The following is a 20,364-nucleotide window of genomic DNA, read 5'->3' as shown; positions in this document are numbered from 1 at the left end:
GTTTTGTAGTAATTCTTTGCATCAACACAGTAGCATAGCTAGTCAGGGGTGGGGTTGGTCTGCACTGGGTGTATGGGGGGGCTCTGTAGGACATTGGTGGGGGTCTTAGGGCGGCAGGGGGTCTGTATTGCGGCACAGTGGCTGCTGTGTGTAGGGGGTTGGGGTTCTGGGTGGCAGGGGAGCTTGAGGGCTTCACAGTGCTTGATGGACGGGTGCTGCAGGGGGGCAGAACCACTTCCCATCCCTGGCGGCCAGCTGCCCTAAAAAAATGTCATCAACTTTGATTTCCTAATCAGATCAATGTATACCCACCCCACATGAACTAAGCTAGGGAACATTCCATTAGTGAACACTTCCTTGACCCCATCCAGAGAAGTTTCAGTACTTACTATGAGCATACTTTCTCTGGAAGGCCGAATGAGGCAAAATTATAGAATAAATAAAACTTCAGAAAGACTTATCACATTCACCACATACATAGAATATTTAAGAAAGAGCCTATAAAAGATGTGCATTCTCATATACTTTGCACAAAAGCAGCGATCTTGTCTTCTTGTGGTATTCAGGAGGGAATTGTACAAAGGCACCCCCTCTCTGTAGATCAATGCATTGCATGTGTACAAACTTGGGAAACACAATTTTGAGGGACACTGGGGAGTCAGCAAGCCCTGTAGACGTAGGGCTGAACTACACAGATCTTTGGTTTGATCTAGCATAGTAATGTGCTTCATGTACTGCAATCTGAAGGCAGTACAATATATGTTTTGCTCTTTTGAATGTTCATTTTGCAGTTAACTATGCTAATGGTAGTGCTGTCTCAAATTAGATATTTGTTCAGTTAATGCTGAACAGACCTTGTATCTAACTTATTAGACTGATACAACAGGAGGACTAACTTAGGAGATACACCACCAACAAAATGTGTATCATTTTTGTAACTTATTTTAGGAGTTTGCCTTTTCAAGTTGTAGGAATTCTTCGCAGCAAGTCAGGGTCATCAGTGAGTTTATCTCCAAGTTTGAGACACACACGGACCAAAACCGTTTAGAGTTATGATTCTGTAAGAACAAACCATTCAACTGGAATGAAGATATACCTGAATGCCATTCTTCATTAAGCACACTTTCGCTGCTGATATTGTTGTCAACCTCATCCCCTTCTGTACCATTTGCTAGGCATTCAGCTTTTAACGTTGCTTCTTCCTCTTCACTGAATTCATCACTGGGCTCCTCTCTAAGTAATTGCTCCATTGAAGCCTGAAGCTCCTGCAAATCTGGATCTGCCTCCCCAAACATACTGCAATGCAAAATGTTTGCATACCATTACTTCATTCCAGCAGAAGTAGGTCTTAAACAGGGTTAGGGTTTTTGTGTGAAGGGCTGAGCCACGAACTACCTCTTACTTTGTGGCTGCAGCAGCAAAAACACTTCTCTATAGATTGCTGTTGTGCCGTATGGGTAACATCCTTATGGAAAGTACAGTGGAAAGTACCAAAGCACAGAAAATATTTATAAATTGCCACCATACCATAAGAGTCTAGAGTAAACAGCAGTTACACTACTAAAGGTTAACATATGAATTAGCCCTTAAATGTATTGAAATGAATATGATTTTTTTTTGTGTGTAAGTAACTAAATGCCATTTGTGCCATTGGACCTTTGCCTTCTAACTTTCTGTGTGAGGTTATATTGCTTAAAGACAGTAGATGAAGCATTCAGCTTTTAACTTGATTTTTAGCCTGTCATGATGGGGAATGAAGAAATATCAGGTCTGGAAAAAGAAGGTCTCTGTTGTACCATCTTTAAGCTGTGAATGGAAAGCCATCAAAGTGTCTCAAGATACCAGGGAAGGGGAATTGAAACCCAAATATGGCTCTTTGTTCCACTGCCAAACACATCACATCAGGTAAGGCCTTGAAAGAGAGTGATGAGGAAGATGGCACTATTGGTAAGAAGTGTTTGTGGACTACTGCCTGTTCTTAGAGTGGATCTGTGATTAGGATGCTGAGTGGCCAAAGCATGAAAATTTTAATTGCTTCTACCACTTGCAAGAAACGCTTACTATGAGTTTGTTTAGCTAACCAATTCAGTATGCAGAAAAATTCTCTCCTCCCAAATAAAATCACTCATGTTTATGAAACCATTAGCTACAGTAGAAAAACACAACTGCTCCCCAGCCCTTGAATCTTAAAGATATAGCAAGATGCATGCTTTGAATACATAGGAACCACTTTAAAAACCAAGGACTATATGAGCAGCTGGGCAACTGAAAAGACTGCCAAGAGAAGACAGGGAATGTTTCAGTAGGGTTTTTTAAAAAGCACATATGGATAAAATCTCGGCCTTTCCACATCTAGCTTTTATAGTGGTATAGTTACTGTTAGATCAAGTGTTTATTTGAGCACATTTGGAACGTAGGGTATTCAGTCAACTGTAGCTGTACACAGGAGACTGAGTGTGGTTTTTCCCATCTACAGCAATGGCTGGTTGTGCCTGGTTCGAGAAGAGTTTCAGGCACACACTTTATGTATCATCTAGTTCTTGTGCTCCACTAGCCATCAAATGTCAGAGAGCATGCATGCTGGATACCAAAATCTTTTCCCCATTTTTGTTTTCTGCACAAGGCCTGGGTATTCAAACCCTACGGTATATCAGAAGAATAGAAGGAAGGACCAAGTTTTGTCTGTCTTGTGTTATGGTGAACCTTATTATTGTGACTTAACGTTATCTGCAGATAATGATCATTGTCATTGGCAATATGTTGACATGGTATCAGTATCCGCATGATCGACTAAAAAGGAGTCAAGCTGCTTCTTGGCTTAACATTGGGCCTGAACAGAAAACATGATCAAAACTGTAGAACAATATCCACCAGTAGCACCTCCCAACAGAGAAAGCAGGATGATGCTTGAACAAATTCCACACACACAAAAATTATTGAGGATCCATTCCAGATCTTTCACAGAATGTTAGGATGTTTTTTTCCCCTAGGTGAACAAGTGGTGTATGACTACATTTTTCTGGAATACCTGCTGATTAATGATGCTGCTGTGTGGAAGCATGCCAAAAAAATAAAAATTAAATACACCCAGCAACTATAATGTGATAAAAGAGAAGTGTGGAAAGGCCCCTAGACAGTAACCTCCTAAACAGCTCACCAGCCCTCCGTCATTCTCTGCTCTCTCCCCACTTCCAATGGGCCCAGAGAGTGTCTTTCCCTAGCCAAGGGCATTCAATTTCCCTCAGCAGCAGATGCACTGAACATCACAATTCTGTGACTTGCTCTTCCACACTCAACAGCTTGAACATTTTAAGCATTCTGTGAAGGACAGCAACAGCAAAAGAAGTAGTGATTTGGTAATAGGTACAGCCAGTACTTAGCCTATTGTAAACAGAAGATAAAACTCTGCATCACATTTTCAAGTCTTCTTTTTCATTGCTTTTCACTGCAAAGCATTGGTTTAATTTTATTCCCTTGAGGAAAGCCACCAAGATATTACCACATAGCCAGTTATTTTAGTGTAGCTGTACTAGATTTTTAAAAGATTTTTTTAACAAAAAGCTTTAAAGTTAATGCTTTATGGAGATACTTTTTCAGTTTTTGAGAGGTTTTTTTTTTTTTGCTCACATGTCTTCAGAATCCGATTGTTCTCCTTTGATGGGCTCATCCTCCATGTCATCTATTTCGAGACTCTGTTGATTTTGCACATCAGCAACACTGGGAACATCAACTAGTGTTCTATATAGCTTGGAAAGATCTGGGAGCGAACAGGTTCTCAGCAGCTAAAAAGGAATACTGCATTAAACGAGCAGACCAGACCAACCAGCAAGAATGTGAACGTGTGACCATAATAACAAAAATAACTTGCAAATTTACATTAGCATAGTTATGATAGTAACAAGCAGCTCCTGTTTGTTTTCTTCTAGAGTGGGGGGAAATGGGAGAATGAAGAATCAAGAACAGTTTTCATGCTAAGATTATGAATTCTCCTTTATTACTTTCCATATATATATATATATATATATATATATATATATATATATATATATAAATAAATACAATAGTATACTAGTATCAGGTACATCTTCAGGAGGCTGCCCCCAATTATAATAAAAAAATCTCCCAAGTAGCACTAATTTTTTTGTGCATTTCTAGTAATACAAAGAACAGCTGCACGGGTGCAAGTCCATTTGTAGACTGTAGAACGCAACAATTCCGTAAGCATTATATACCCATGCAGCAAATACATGCATGTGCAACGTTTAAGGTTGGTTTTTTTGAAAAAAAATGCTTACCTTTGGGTTGTTCGCATCAAAGAGACCAGTAGAAAGCCCTATCAACAATGAATTTTTGCCTTTTGTTTTTTCTGGCGATACAGAGCGTGACCTTGTTGGAATGGAATCATCAAGGGAAGACTGTGCCGACAGAACAGGAAAAGCTGTTAATCTTGCTTGATGCTGTACCACTTTCTGAAAAAAGGGTTCAGGTTGCGTGGAATCATGGGGATCTGGAGCAAGAGAGAAAACACCATTTTACAAATACATGTACAGGTTAACATTCCAGCAAGCTTTGTTTTTAAAAAGTGTTAGGTGCAGTTCAATAATTTACTGCAGAAATAAGATATGCTGTAGGCCGATGCTGCACCTTGCGTTACCTTTCCTTGAAAATTACTAATTAATTGTGGGACTGCCCCCAAATCCCTCAAAGTGGGTGGTGGATGGAAGAGTTCAAGCTTTTAAGAGCAAAATGACTACAATGTGTAAGGGTGCTATAGCTTTCCCCTACCCATAAACGGCCTCTCCAATTTGCTATCTGTTAGCGTGGCTAGTGTGTTTAGAGGCAGAGGGTTGGATTGTGACAAGTACCAGATGACATTGCTGAGGCCTAGCCTTTATGTAAAGACAAAATGGGGACAGATGGCAATTTCCAGGCTCCCTCCTTCCCTTCCCCTCTGCTAGTTCCTTCCAAGTAAAAGGGTTTCCCTTCAGTGTTAAGAGTCACCATTCCTCACCAGTTTTTTGAAAATACTCATTAGTGTCTGCATTGCTTGAGAAAATGCGTGCGAGAGAGACTGAATGAATAGACCCTTCTGTTCATTAGTCTATTGAAAGATAGTTCATAACTCAGGAGCCCAGGGTTCTTCTAGAGCAAATATAGGTTTGACAAGAACTTTTAGCAAGCCTTCTAGGCAGAAGCGACAGGGTTGTTTTTTGAAGCCATCAGAATAGGAGCAGCAGATTGCTTCAATTTGGTGAACTGACTCTTCCCTAAGTCCTCAGGGGTCAAGGAACTATTTCTGAGGGCAAGAGCAAAGCGCTTCTATAGATAGCTACAGTTTAAATAAATAATAATTCTCATGAATCCATGAGTGGCTTGAAAGGTCCCTCTAGTGCATGGCCCGCTAGCTGAACCTTTCCCTGGAATTGTAGTTCTTTCCACAACTTTTGGAACCACATTTATTAAGTTGTTCTATGCAAGTCTCTTAGAGGTTACCAATGTCACCTTAAGACTGAAACCTCGTCTCCTGGGTTTCGAAGCATAAAGAACTGCTGAAATGCACACCTCATCAAAATGTAGTTTTCTGTAAGGTTTATATAAGTTGGGTAACATTTCTGCTCATGGTGGTAGATGCATGCTTAGAACCACACGTTTTTCTGCCTGCACCTTGGCAGCCAATGAGGTCAGGGCTAAATGTATGGATTATAGCATATCAAGTGTTCCTCAGTCCAGCGTGGTTACATCCATTGTTAACTGGCTCTGGATGGTTCCTTGTAAAGAATCCCCTAGGACAGATAACTCCAAGCCAGTCACTGCCCACAGGCTGCAGTAGTACCTTCTCCTGGTATGCAGAAATATAAATCCTACAGAACCACCTTAACCCCATTTTCCCAGGATATGGAATTTCTGTCTGGCACCCAGAAGTCTCCTCAAGTTGTACTCAGGGGCCAAGACTCCCAGTCTATGCCAGAACTGCTTCCATACTGGCACACAGGGAAGAAACATAATGAACAGAGGAGTCAGAATACATGTTGCCTGACCTAGTATGCTCACGAATGCCATGCGCCAGCAAGGGTGTGCACGGAACATCTACCTTGGATGGCTTGGTCACAGCACACTACCAGAAACCTTCAACAGGGGATCAAGAGGTCAACTGTCCACCTTCATGCAACAAGCTTCTCCTCAAATATTCCTCTACAGGAAAGTACAATATCAGCAGCTATAAAGAGTTGTTCCTTCCACCCTGATATGATGATATCCTTTCGCTGTTCCGAGTGGAACGTTGTACTTACTATGAAGTGTTCTTCTGGTCAGTGGAGAGTGGAGCAGACAGCTCTGCCCACACTAAATAGAAACAACCAAACCACAGAGAGTGTAAAATCACAGAGGGTCATTTGCAAATATAGCATGCACCATTTCCCTTAGCAGTTCTCAGTTAGGGACACCACTGGACTCCTCCTTCTTTTCTCTCCATATTGTTTTTTCTTCACTTCTGTTCTTTTGTTGATAAATGTGATTATCTGCTTATGGTTTTTCCCCCCGTAATAAATTTCTACACTGAAAAGTTGTCCTGTTACTGGAAGATTCCTCCTATCCAGGAAAGACATAGATTTTGTTGTTGCCTGGGCTTTTGGCCTGGGCTTTCCTCTTGAAGGGAAGTTAACCCTCTCCTGTCTACTATATTCCCTACAGACCAGAAGAACAAGGCATGTTAAGTTTAACTCTCTGTTTACACTTCAAGCCTACATGTCTGCTCAGAAGCAGCAGGGCTTTGTGGGACACAGAACTGCAACCTAAGTATTCCAATTCACGTTGGCAAAAGACATACAGAATACCCCAAAACCTCGAATTCCATTTTAGATTATAAGAAGTATAAATAATATGACTGCTGACCTACGGATGCTTCATCATGGAGTGGCATTTTTTTTAGTAGCCCATCCTCTGGAAGATCTTCGTTGTCATATTGGCTACTATCAGTAGGATCTTCTGACCTGTGAAAAATGACCAAAGCCAGGAAATAAACTCTCAAAAATGAAACTTCATACCAGTGAAGCATGAAGGGAAGGTGACTTACACAATTTCCTTTGCTTCTGCTCTTTCTTTAACCCACACATCAGCAATGACAGGGAATATATTTGCTTTGCATTTATCTTCTTTGGTTTCTTCTAACAATTCTGATTCCAAGTCTTCAGGCTCTGTGGAAACAAGTTCACGAATGAAAGGAGCGGTACTTGTGCTAAAGGCATTTACTTGCATCAGAATTCCTAAGGGATATTAAAATTTAGCAGGAGGCGCAAAAGCTATTTATAATTGTTATGCATAAACACATATGTCCTATGGGAAGGCACTGAAACAATTATTTAATTATTCTCATAAGCCATCTGTGCTAAGATACACCATTGACAAGCAACTACAAGCAAAGGCCAAATTTAAAGAGAACTCTTTTATTAGAACTCTTCAGCGTGCTACCTTTGCATAAATTATTTTTGACATTGTATTGCCCTAATTTATTAATTATTAAACTTCCATTAACAGCATTTCTCTGCTCCTTACTAAAAACAGGGGTGTGGGTGTGTGAATAAATTTGGAACTGGAAAGTCATACCATTTATCAGATCAGGCTTGGCTGTCAACTGGGTAGATTCAGATGCTTGAGAGTTTTCTTGTGTCGTCTTTTCAGTATTTTCCACTTCAGTCGATGATTCCTCTCTGGCATGAGTTTCTGCTTTCATTTCACTGTTGTCTCTCACTGTTAATGCTTCCTTTGAAACTTCTATAGCAAAGTAATAAATTGCCACTTAAATATACACCTCGTTGAATATGTTGCAGCACAGATGTCTGGTAAAAAGGTAAGCTGTCCAGATTTAATAAATGCAGGTTTCTTTACTAAAAGGAAGAAAACAGACTTGCATCCTTACAGTAGCCTTGTTAACATGTCTGAAGTCACAGTTTGTCTTAAGTAATAGTTTAATAATGAACATGTTTCCTCCTTGCCGCATGACTACTTGTGCGGCTTCTCTTCCATTGCTCATGGATCACACAAACTGTAGTTCCGACATCTTGTTGTGCCATCTGACCATGGCCCCATGGTTTTGTATCTAACGAATAATGAGTGGGAAGCCAGAAACAGACCAAGAGCAAACTTTGGTTTATTTCTGGCTTGTGGTTTGTTTGAAACAAAGGAAACCATGTTCCGCGTTGGCTTGTTTAAAGCTCCTCCCTGTGACAGGGGGAACACATGTTCTTAAAGCATGGTTTAATCATGATTGGTGTGGTTAAGCTTTTGCATTCACCCATTGCCAGCCCTCCTGGCGCTGCATGCCAGCAATAGGTGTGGCCACCTCAATGTGTGAACACACATAAAACACACATGCAGATCAGCTGAGAAGAGTTATTGCCCCCTCCCTGTTCATCAAATGATCTAGTTGATCATTGTCTATTGAGTGATTGCATTCCCATCAGGGTGCTGGATTTAAACTTCTCCTTCCACCTCTAGTGCGATGCCTACTTTAAAATATATATATAGAGAGAGAGAGAGAGCGCGCGCGCGCGCGCGCTACTGATGAATTCAGTAGGGTCTTAGATGAGAAGAAAAAGTTGCTTGAGGGCCACCAAACAAGGGATTAGCCACCCCAATTTAAGACAAACTGTGGTTTATTGCAACATTCAAATGGGTCCGAAAGTGAATTGTTTTTAGTCTTACATAAACAGCTGGAAATTGTATGCATTTTTTTAATTGTATGAGACCGTTAAGTTCCAGTCTTTTATACTCAGGAATATTAAAGGGAACAGTTTTTAAGAAAATACATATTTTAAAATGACATCAAGTCTGTATTAAATAGTGAAAACACTTCAACAAATTAAAGTGTGTCTTAAAATTGTTATTAACCTATCAAATGGTAATTTGATTTTTCATCATAATAAAATGATTTCCTTTTTACTATGCCTGTTTTGGTCCCCTGTAATTTCACTCCATGTATTAAAGTCCAATTTAATGTATCACTGTAAGTAGAAGAGAGAAAACAGATTCTAGACAATGATTCACAGTGCAAGAGGTGCCTGGATTTGAATTCCTACTGCTTGGGGTTAAAGAGAACAAGAACAGGTTTTATTCAGAATGGAAGCTTTACTCTGTTATTAAATCAAGGATAAATGGAAATTAGTAGTCCAAAGGTCTATCCTAAACCACCACTCATGAAAGATTCAGTGCAAAATATAAGCCTGATACAAGTTTTTTAAAACTTAACATAGCTTCAGCTTCTCCTTACCGTTGGTAATACTTAGGTCATCTAGCAGATCAGTCTGAAGTTGTAACTCAGCCTCTCCAAGTATCTTCAACACTGAATCGGTGGGGCTTTTGCCCCAGACTTTTCGTTGGGGTTCAGCAGCGTCTAGCTTAATAACCTCTCCTAATGTCTGTGCTGTAGGGAAATATTTAACACGTTGACATAAAAAGCTTTAGGAAGGCCTTCCTCCCCCCTTATTTTCAATGAAAGACAAAAGAGTAATGATCTATCAGTAAAGAACATACCATCCCAATTTAATTTATTCTTGAAGGGTATAAAGAGAACAAAATGGGCTGCAAATGCTTCTACGATACACAGATACAAGCCAATACAAATGTTTATTAAAATAAAACATTCTGATTCAGTGCAATTAGATTAGATTAAATACAATGAAATTAGATCAAGATTTGGCTACAGAAATCTGAGAATTAATATTTCCTTTCTGTTATATATTTTCTACAGCAAAAGCAATGAATCGGAGAACAGAATTTTTTAAAGGTAACAACTCTCTCTCTCTCCACTAAGTGAAAATGCTCTCCTTAGGAGTGGGGTGGTAGGGCCATTTGTCACTCCTCCAAAATCTAGATGATCATCATCATCATAATTTATTATTTATACCCCGTCCATCTGGCTGAGTTTCCCCAGCCACTCTGGGCGGCTCCCAACAGAATATTAAAAACACGATAAAACATCAAACATTAAAATTTTCCCTAAACAGGGTTGCCTTCAGATGTCTTCTAAAAGTCAGATAGTTTATTTCTTTGACATCTGATGGGAGGGCATTCCACAGGGCAGGCGCCACTACCGAGAAGGCCCTCTGCCTGGTTCCCTGCAACCTCACTTCTCGCAGTGAGGGAACCTCTAGAAGGCTCTTTGGATACAACTTCCAAAATAAAGATAGAAGCAATATAACTGGAGAAGAAGGAACATTCCGAATGGAATGTCAAAGCTTATGTCACAGGAATCCAAAGGGTTGTTATCTATTGCTCCCCCGCCACTCCTCCCACACCCTCAAAACCACTGGAGCCAATTTTGAGGATGCACAGGAGGCTAGAGAAGGGGAGAGAAGAGGAAGGGGAAGTTCCAGGGTGAATGAGGGTGAAGTTTGCTGTGTTGGATACAACCCAAGGTTTATAAGTGAGCTGGGAATTCCAGTGCACAGAAATATCACAGAAACCATGTTGTCCACAAAATGGGTGGTAATATATAATTAAGTTTCAAGTTGCTAACCACTGGATGTGAAACACTGCGAAAGGTCTGCACCTTGTTCACTGCCAGTTGGGGAACACACAGCTGCTAAAAATTTGTGACATAATTAGGGTGAGGGAGGAAGGAAGGGAGAGAAAAGGACTTCTGAATGGAGAGTAGACTTAGGAGAAAGATTGGGTCTACTGAAGCTATGTGACCAAACAGTTTGCAACTTACAAATCTTTGAGGAAGCAAGTTCAAGACTAACTTAAGTAGGATTGCATTACCTAGTAAGTGCAATCTTTGCAATTCACTTGATTTGGTTAACAAACTTAAACGAAGTCAACTTACCCTCTGTACCAGTGAAAGATGCTTCCATTGTTAATTGTGCTAGAGGAACCACAAGTTGAGCCCCAGCCTCCCATTTCTTACGATCAGGTGGAACCGGATGATTTTCTTCTTGATGCTGGTTCTTCTCATCACGCGGAGCTACCTCACAGATGTCTTTAGGTTCATTTTCCTCTTTTATATCTACCTGTGCTTTAAGGTTTTCATTCAGTCTTCGGAGTATGTTTCGCTTGTTCTGAAGCAGGAAAGAAACAACAAAACAACCCATTACATAAAAAGCAAAACCTCTAAAAAACCAAAGTATAGAACAAAGCTGAAGTAATTTAACTTACTTGAAAAGCAACATCAGGTTTTGCTTCTACTGAGGCTTCCTGGATGACCGACGCATTTTCATCCTTTAAAATCCAAAACATGCAACAAAACAACATGAAAGACTGTGTCAAATACAGTAATTAGTACAAGAAAGAACAGAGGGGGAAACAATGCTTGCCATTAACAGCTGTGCAGTGAATGTTTCAGCATACTATTGTTGACGTATTCCTTGCAGGCAGAATTCCTACAATGGCAATGTTAATCTATGAGAAGGCCAATTTTCATGCCAATTTTTCACACAAATCAATTTGTGTGTTTGAAAAGCATGTAGAACACAATACAGTAGTGGTTTTGTGCGTGCACATACAATTTGCATTCTTGAGAGGAGCACTGAGAATCATATTCCCTTCCTGACACTTGCACACTGAATGGAGATACATGTGGTTACTGCTTTGAAATATACGACTTACCGCGCCCACTTCCTTCAAAGCGGATGTCATGGAGATGATTTGTGGTGAAATGGGCTTCATCAGCCTGGTAGGGGAACCTCCACCTTCTTGCTTGCCATGTGTGGGACTTAATTCTGCAGCTCCCATGGGGTTCTTTATCCCTTTGGCTACCAGCTGTGGGTATAATGTAAAATGTGCTATATTTCACATGGCAATGATGAAGTGTTAGTGTAAGGGCACAGCCTGTAGGCTGCATGGTGAGAGGGAAGGGAGGCAAGCAAACCAGCCAAACCAACTAGCTCTTCCTTCATCACCACTGCCACCAAGTGGATATAAACAGAGATAAATGCATCCAGCTATACATAGTCTAGACTGTTTCCCTAACCACACCAATGCTTATTAATTTGCATCCCTCTGTTTAGCTAATGGGTCACTTTGTGGTCTTCTCCTGGCTTTTGTCTGCTGCAATGTCCAGCTATGCCCTCAACCACTCAGCACTCAAAATATTCTAGACCATTTTCTGTCTTGCAACTTTTCAAGTTCCTGACTTCACAACTAACCACCCTATTTTCTAGCTTCACTTCTGTACAATATATTCACTCCCCTTCCCTACCATTTGGCTAATCATAAAGAGAGTAGACTCCTGATTAAGTTTCTATTTCTTCTTAATGAATCAGGCTCCTAGGCTGAACTTTTGAGCCTCCAGGGCACAACTTGATGAAAAACATCCCCTTGTAGTTTTAACTTTCCTCTGAGATTTTGACTCTCCTATGCAAGACAGCCTCTAAAATCAAAAGCTACCATTTTGTAACAACCAAATAGAAAAGGGTAGAACAGTTTCATTCCTTCCCAGCCAGCTATCACAGAAAAATATAAAGCTGCAAGAGCTTTTCTTTTTTTTAAAAAAACAGCAGTTTCAGACTGATTAACTGACCAAATTCTATCACTTGTTTTCTTCTTTAATTAAGACATGATCATTCAACTATTTAATTTTGTAAAAATTGGTCCTATTCCATGGACATGACAGTCTGATATGAACTCCCTGGATCTACTATTATTAGAATAGAGCAGTAGTTTGGGTTGCTAGTGGTGAGTGTTCTTTGCTCTCTGGCAACTTGCTGCATCTCCACATGCAGCATAGCACAGAGTCATTAAACACAAAAAGGATACTTAACTTTTATGAAATACGTAATTTTTTTAGAGTTCCTAGAACATCCCCAAGAAGTGATGTAGTGCTATTTGTATATTTTTGGTGTTGTGCAACTGGGGAGGCGGAAGCAGTTTGGGGGCTCTTTAAAATGTTTATGTGGGCAATGGTGATGATCCTCTATTTCTTATCCACATTCTTGTGCTTTTCTCAGTACTACATGAAAAGATAAACATACCAGTTTACTACAAGAAGAAATTCATGCACACTGTGGCATCATTAAAGTGCTCCTGGTCTGAAGTATGTGTTATAATCCAGCAGACTCTACTACTTTTTCTACCCAAACAAGATTGGGTAGATATATTCTAGGTCAGGCATAGGCAAACTTGGCCCTCCAGATGTTTTGGGACTACAACTCCCAACATCCTTGACCACTGGTCCTGTTAGCTAGGGATGATGGGAGTTGTAGTCCCAAAACATCTGGAGAGCTGAGTTTGCCTATGCCTGTTCTAGGCCCTAGATCCCATCAGTAAAGGTTAAGAGCACACTAATGCTAAAAACTGAACGGAAATTAGTATGCAAAAGACATCAGGCTGTGAACACTTACTTCCAAGACCTCTGGAGATACAAGAAGAAATCAAACAATACTAATCTAAGCTTCTAAGTGTAAATTGCATCAGCAGAGAGGAAGTGTCAGAATTCATCTTTCTTACATGTTCTTCCCAAGCTTTCCTCTCCCTTTCGTATGCTTCTTTTCTCTTCCGTTCTAGCTGTTCTTTCAGGACTGCAGCCCGGGCATTTGCTTGTGCCTTGTAATGTGACCAAAAAAGAGAGAAACTTTTCAGCAAGGAGCACTCTGCGTTCTAAAGGCCAGTGCATGTACAATATGTTGCACCAGCAATTACCTACACAGCTCTTCTTGAAATCTACATTAGAAAACCTCATACACACTTTTGCTCAATAATTTCCAGACTTTACAGAAAACACATTTCAGGATCAATGCGATACTCTCCATCACGGTTGCAGCTTCGTATAGCACTACAAGACAGTAGCTGGAGAGGCACAGAAAGACGAGGAGGAGCTACGGCAGCACCAGGCAAGGAATATTGAACATGCTCCTGAAGGTCCCCAATCGCAACTGATGAGGTGCAGCAGGCATGGCAAGGGCCATGTGCACCAATGTGGTCAGCACCAATGGTCCCTGTACTGTTCCCCATCTCACTTCACTTCCTGGCCCTACACCATAAATGTTCCTGCGTTGATCTTCCATGAAAAAATTTCTCAAAATGTGATGGAACTTGCCATCCATTGTGATACCCAGCAAGGTCTTAATGCTAGTATGTGCAGAACAGTGTACGAAACAGCTCTATTGGCTGTTCTGTTTTCACCCACTGTTTTTCTGTAAATCAACGCAGCAAGTTCTCCTCTACCACTCTTTCACCATTACCTTCAGCGCTTCAATTTTCTTACGCCTTAGCTCTGCTTCTTCATCTATTTCATGTACAGGAGAACCACAAGCTTCATTCTGTAAAACAGTTATTCTCAAATTTATATACTTAGCAGACTAGTAACAGAAGAGAACACTGCAAGCTATACTAATAATTTTTGAAATCTTATAAGTTTCATTAAATTTCATGCACGGAGCTCTTGAGGCTATATATTAGTTTCATAGTCTTGACAGGATTTGGAAGCATGATAATGCATACAATTTTGAGAGGATTTCCTTTGGAAATTCCTAATAACTTAACCCCAGGGAAATATGACCTAACAGGAACTTTGGGATACTTTCCAAAAATGCTTGCAAATATTCCAGTAAAGTAAAATTAGTCATATCAGAGTCTCCACAACTCCCAGTTCTGAAGTCTAATATAATCATTTATATTCTATGCATTTGCAAGTATGGAGTATTTTTCCTTTTTTTGTGTCGGGGGGGGGGGGGGGGAGGGTCTTTTTCCATTTTCATAACTGAAACGAAATGAGAAGCAAGAATCTTAGGGTAGAATTACAAGGTGCCCTGCAATATGGTATTCATTTAAAAACTTGCCACGAGACAACTATAACCAGTGGGGAGCCATATGGACTGAGCGCTGCAGGATCAAAAAGAGCCAATCTTTAGTAGCCTGGCCACATGTTGCATCAACTCTTAGAACTCTGTCTCAAATTTCCAAGCAGCCACATGAGCATTTGAATACTTGGCTCACTGATAAGGGCCATAGCTGAGTAAAGCAAATGCTTTGCATGCAGCCATGGAAGCATAAAGCCTTTCCTTGAAGAGCTGGACATCAAGAAGATTGCCACTTCGACATCAGAATCAGTGGAGCTCTACTTGACAAGCTAAGAATAAACAATTCAGTTTCATCTAACAAAGCAGAAAACAAGGCGAACGGAGCTATAATAAAATGCCTTCATGGTTAGAATCCTTGCCTTTTCTCCACGAAGTTTAGCTTTAATTTGCTGGCGTTCGTTGAAGTTTTGAAGTCTAATTTGCCTTAGTCTTGCCAAGTATTCCTGAAGGAACATAAAATTTTAAAAAAGTGTCAAGAGGAAAGTTGCAGCAATACATAACTTAAACAATGTATGTCAATTTCACAGAGTGGGAAATTAATGGAACAACTCTCTTATGGAAGACTATCAATGCTATACTTCTAAGTGATTTCAGCAGACCCATCGCTGGTGGCCTAGGAGTTGTGGAGAGCTATTAATAGACAATGAGGGCAAATTCTGTTTTAAGGGAATAGGAATGATTCACTTCTGGTGACAAACTTATGTGACAGGTATGTTAATTCATCTATGGGACAACTCTAGGAGTTGCAAGTTGAAACTAATTAGAATGCCAAGGAGGGGCCTTTCCTCTGATTATACATGACAACCCATGCAGAAAAAATGAGGCAGGAAAGGGTTCTATATGTGCAATGAAGGCAGAAAACATGCAGGAAGCATACCTCTTCCTCCTTGTTTCTGGCTTTCCTTCCTCTTGAAGAAATGGGCCTGCCTCCATAGATAGCTGTCAGGTTTTGCAGGGTGCCCTGTTCACCATTTAATGTATTAAATTCAAGACCGGTTGGGGCCACCACATTATCTAACCTTATATTTATCAACATCTACTATTTTTTTTCCTCAATGAATGGCTAAGATAAAGCAAAAATACACTCTGCGTTATTTAATTACCCAAGCTTCACTTTTCTTGTTCCTTTGTATCTCATATTTTAGACTGTGCCTTCAAGACTGTAACATCTGTTCAGTTTAGAACTTTGGCATGCACTGTTGGAACTTCACTGCCACAATGAATTATTAGTGTATAATTGCTGTATATTGAATCAAGTGTCAACACTTTGTTTAAATGAAAACAAAGCTTTATTGCAACATGGTTTAACATGAATGCTTTTGGTTAAATCCCCCTCAGAAACCTTCCAAAAATCTTCAAGCGATTGTGGTGACATAAATGCATATCGTTGCCCAAGTGGCATATTATAGGTGATAAAGTATTGAAATTTGTTGCTATTGATTTAATATGGTGCACTTGGGTAATTTTGGAAAGGCAATAATTTGTTTAGTCAGTCAAATTCTTACCAATACTACACAGGGGTAATAATCACAGAGGTGATCTCTTCTTTTGCTTTATTTCTGCAGAAGGCAGCAAAGATTTGGGTCCTTAGATAGGATAGTTTGATCCTGAGCAAGTAAAGTCTGCTTGATTCCAGAACAAGCTCTGAGCCACACTCCCTGAGTACTAAGGCAGTCAAGTAGTTCATCCACATGGTGGGAAGACTAAGCAGCAACATTTCTCCCCTTACACCTAATTAAAGTGTAAAATATAACAAACTCCCACTGTTTCTAAAGTGTGGGCTTTTCATATCTGTTTCTGCACAGCTGTTCTCCATCCAAATGGGATGCTGCTTTCAAACTGGCTCATAATTGCATGCAGGCAGATACTGTACTGACTGGTACAAAAACCTGTGTTGCATGCATAGATGATATTGGCATAAAAATGCATAAAAGTTTCCAAGTTGTCAGAGTGCTCACATTTCTTTCCTATTAATTTACTGATAGCAGCACCTTAAAACCTCTCTAAAATTATCTATTACTCTAGAGGACTGAGAAGAAAAGCGTGTGAACTTGTCCTAATGTAAGTTATAGGCTTTTTAGATGGAGCTACTGTTTCAAAAATAGATGGGTGGTTCATTCCAGCCTGAAAAACACGACACAGATTTCACTATCAGAGATTGAAGGAAGGCGAACAGGAAAGGTAATGGAAATTCAGGTGACAATTTGCCATGCCATGGCATTTGCTCCTCCTATTTGGGAAATAAAACATTGCTCTATTTCCCTTCGTATGGAAATGGGGTTTTGTGGATGTACAGATCACTGCCACCTCCGAGACAGTGTAACTCATATGCTAATGGTAGTTTTCTTTTTAAAAAAGCAATGGGAAACTCTTTAAGTGTATGCAAACTATAAAAAGGATCATTAAATTCTTCTTTCTACACTAATATTCCTCTGTCTAGCCACACCTCACTCTTTGACCTGCAGAGATTATCAGGAATGTTCTCATTTTATGGTGTAGACACATTTTGTCATGAGTAGAGAAAGTATCTGCCAGCAAATGCTCTAAAGCGTGAAGACATGTGTCTGTGACACAGAAGCCACCACCATAATATCAACCAAAACAGATTTCAGGCTACCTTTGGATTTATAATGTCTCGGGGAGAAAAGTCAAAGACTTTTTATAATAATGATTTAAACTTGATTTTCGTATCTGAGTGCCGAACCCCCAAAGTTGGCAACAGATTTGCAGTGAGAAACTCAAAGCATTTTTAATTCAGATTTTGTTGTTGTTTTCCCCATGCCCAAAGTAACATGAATACTTGAGCACAGTGGTTATGCATGGCATGAACCAGAAGGAAAATACAACAATGGCTCAGTTTATGGGAAGGTATTCAAACTGCCGACCTTCTGATCAGCAAGCCCAAGAGGCTCAGTGGTTTAGACCACAGCAACACCCATGTCCTGGCTCAGTTTATATATATAGTAGGAAGCTATGCTTTCCCGGTGCTTAAACAAGTCACAGTAGGTTCTGATCTTTTCAACTCCCCCATCCTGCTCTCCTTTGCATGTTAGAAGCTAACTGGAAGATTTCTTGTCACAATTTTGAACAAACCAGGGCTTCCTGTAATGCCTATACTATGGGAACGGTGGCTTGTTTATTTCTGCTCTCTTGCACATGAAAAAGGAAGAGAGGGAAAGCACATGAGCCTGAGGTTCAGCATGGCTTACTCATAGCCATGATTTTCCATTAAACCTGAAACACGTCAATGAATTTTTCGCATACAAAGCTTCAGTTGAACAATAGGTTAAAAGTGGCTAAAAGAGCATGTGCTGCGTAGCTGAACTTTGAACTGACCAAGTACCTTGGTCACCCCAAAGAGCTGCATACCAAAGTCTATATACGCTGCAAGGGTTTCTCCTCCTGAGAGCAGCTCTCCACCCTACCTGGCAAGCCATCCTTAAATACTGGTGCAACACCAGGAAAAAACTTTTCAGATACAATCCTAGCCTCATTTTCCTAACTGCAAGTTCTACTGAACTCAATGGGACTTGCTTCTGAGCAGACATGGTCAGGATTGCAGCCGTAATCAGGATGAGGGAGAAATTTCATTGTGCAAATTCTTCTGTTAACTCAAAGATAATTCTTTGGATTGCATGATTTGCAAGCTACTGTCTCATACCACCAGCCCGAATAAAAAATAAGATTCAATATAGATATAGGAAGCGAGTCAACTACTGGGAAGATGCAGAATCTAATTTTTGTGGATTACTTCTAACACAATCCTAAAGTTTAAGAATTACTACTGTCCTGCTGCAGAGATTAATAGATTTTACAAGTTCATGTGGAAGTTAACTGTTAAAAAAATAGAATTCAAATGTTGATACAGTAGGAAAGTAAAATTTCATACCATATGTCCTTCAGCACGAGCTTTGTTTTGCATGGCTTCTCTCTTCCGTTGCCAGAATTCCTCAACTTGTTTAGCTCTTTCTGCGGCTACCCATCCTTTTTGCCTGAGTAAAACATTTTACGAGTTTGATTTACTTGAAAATATATATATATATATAACCAAGAAGAGGAACTGGAAACTAGTAGGAAAAATATACTGAATTTAAGATTTCAGCAGACTTCAAATAAATGCAGCGACATCATTCAGCACTTTATTGATCCAAGATAAGCACGTAATACAACAGGTGGCTAGCAAGCGACAGTCAAGTACATTTAGAAATATATTCTGCTAACCACTGTACAGCATGGGTCAAGTGTAAGTTTTCTTTCTTGGGCAAGGTCCTAGAGCTGATGGTCATGGATGCTCTTTAGCCAGGCTTTCAGCCTTCTATCATCCCTGACCACCGGGCCATTCTGGCTGGGGGCAATGGAAGTTGGAGTCCAACATCTAGAGGACATCAGGTTTTCCAACCCTGGTCCTCAAGGAAAAAACACCCTTCCTGCAATTTTCATTTGTCTGAGAGTTTTTAGATTGCAATGAAAGCACACAAATGCCTACCCCAGCCTTCCCCAACCTGGTGCCCTCCGAAGGTTTTAGATTCCCAACTCCCACAAGTCTCAGCTGACATGGTTGATAACCATGGATGAGGGGAGTTGCAGTCAAAAACGTCTGGTGACAATGAGGTTGGGAAGGTTTTTCTACCCTCTTGGAACTGCTTTGGAAGACAAATTTAAACAAGAAGCAATCCTGGCAGCTTAAAAAGAGGTATATTTTTGTTTAAGGCTGAAATGTATTCTCCATAATATACTATTTGCATCATAAGCACTGGAAGAGAAATTACAATTATAAAAGACAACAGCGGTATTGCAGCAGAAGTGTACAATAAAATCTTAAATCCATGTTCTTCAAGCCTCATCCTGCCAGTTTCTGTTGCCTGTCATACAGGCAAGCAACTCTAGAGGCCTTAAAAAGGGGCAACCCATGATGTGTGAAGTAAATGTATCATCTTGGACAATAGCCAGATACAACAATGTTGTTGCTATCCAATGGGTCATTGGTCTTCAAATACTGGGCCTTGCCCTAGCGTGGCTCACAACATTACCACCACACAAATATATGGGTAAAACACTGTGAAATGAATCCCCTAATGTTTGGGTTAAAGCTGCGTAATCTGAAAAAAGTTGAAGTTTACTGCTCTGGATTATATAATCTAGGAAATATAAATTGAGGATAATTAGGCACTTTTTTTAATTGGACCCTCCCCTGCAATTGTTATACTGCTTGCACAATATACTTGTGCAAGCTTGTTAACTTATTAGATTAAATAGGTAAGCATTTTGGTTCCTAAAGAAATTAGTAATATCATATAACAACTCTCATCTAGATAGGTGGGCAGATGATTATGGTTTATCTAAGACTGTCATTCACACTCTAGTGTTAGTTATTAAACTAAACAGACAGTGACAGAAACCTACACATACAGGACAGATCCACACATCATCAGTCCAACCTGTTTGCATTGGCTTGTCTAGACACCTCCTCCAATCTTTTCATTCTTTTCCTAATTGCATCAGCATCAGGTGAATGATGATGAACTGCAGGCCCATTAGGAACTCCTGCATGAATTCCAGGTGGTCCTCTGTA

At 40.1% G+C, this 20,364-nt stretch overlaps 1 protein-coding gene across 9 annotated transcripts in view; it reads right to left on the bottom strand.

Moving 5' to 3' along the window:
* NEK1 (NIMA related kinase 1) overlaps positions 1 to 20,364 on the bottom strand; it is a 45,025-nt gene that overhangs the window by 4,437 nt on the left and 20,224 nt on the right. For 8 of the 9 annotated variants that reach the window (XM_081208716.1, XM_081208717.1, XM_081208715.1 and 5 more), the window contains 16 exons: positions 20,231 to 20,359; positions 18,682 to 18,784; positions 15,670 to 15,753; positions 15,152 to 15,235; positions 14,175 to 14,252; positions 13,441 to 13,536; positions 11,602 to 11,754; positions 11,152 to 11,214; positions 10,823 to 11,054; positions 9,266 to 9,418; positions 7,603 to 7,770; positions 7,073 to 7,193; positions 6,892 to 6,989; positions 4,296 to 4,507; positions 3,628 to 3,782; positions 1,097 to 1,296 (listed from right to left, as the gene is read on the bottom strand). In XM_081208716.1, the coding sequence (XP_081064842.1) occupies positions 1,097 to 1,296; positions 3,628 to 3,782; positions 4,296 to 4,507; positions 6,892 to 6,989; positions 7,073 to 7,193; positions 7,603 to 7,770; positions 9,266 to 9,418; positions 10,823 to 11,054; positions 11,152 to 11,214; positions 11,602 to 11,754; positions 13,441 to 13,536; positions 14,175 to 14,252; positions 15,152 to 15,235; positions 15,670 to 15,753; positions 18,682 to 18,784; positions 20,231 to 20,359 (2,129 nt within the window). The remainder of the gene's footprint in view (positions 1 to 1,096; positions 1,297 to 3,627; positions 3,783 to 4,295; positions 4,508 to 6,891; positions 6,990 to 7,072; positions 7,194 to 7,602; positions 7,771 to 9,265; positions 9,419 to 10,822; positions 11,055 to 11,151; positions 11,215 to 11,601; positions 11,755 to 13,440; positions 13,537 to 14,174; positions 14,253 to 15,151; positions 15,236 to 15,669; positions 15,754 to 18,681; positions 18,785 to 20,230; positions 20,360 to 20,364) is intronic. The other variant, XM_081208720.1, reaches the window with a different exon arrangement.

This window comes from Podarcis bocagei (assembly GCF_964188305.1).
Source record: "Podarcis bocagei genome assembly, chromosome: 9".
Taxonomy (NCBI): domain Eukaryota; kingdom Metazoa; phylum Chordata; class Lepidosauria; order Squamata; family Lacertidae; genus Podarcis; species Podarcis bocagei.
The sequence above is the reverse complement of the archived record's forward strand: the minus strand, read 5'-3'. Positions and strand labels throughout refer to the sequence as shown.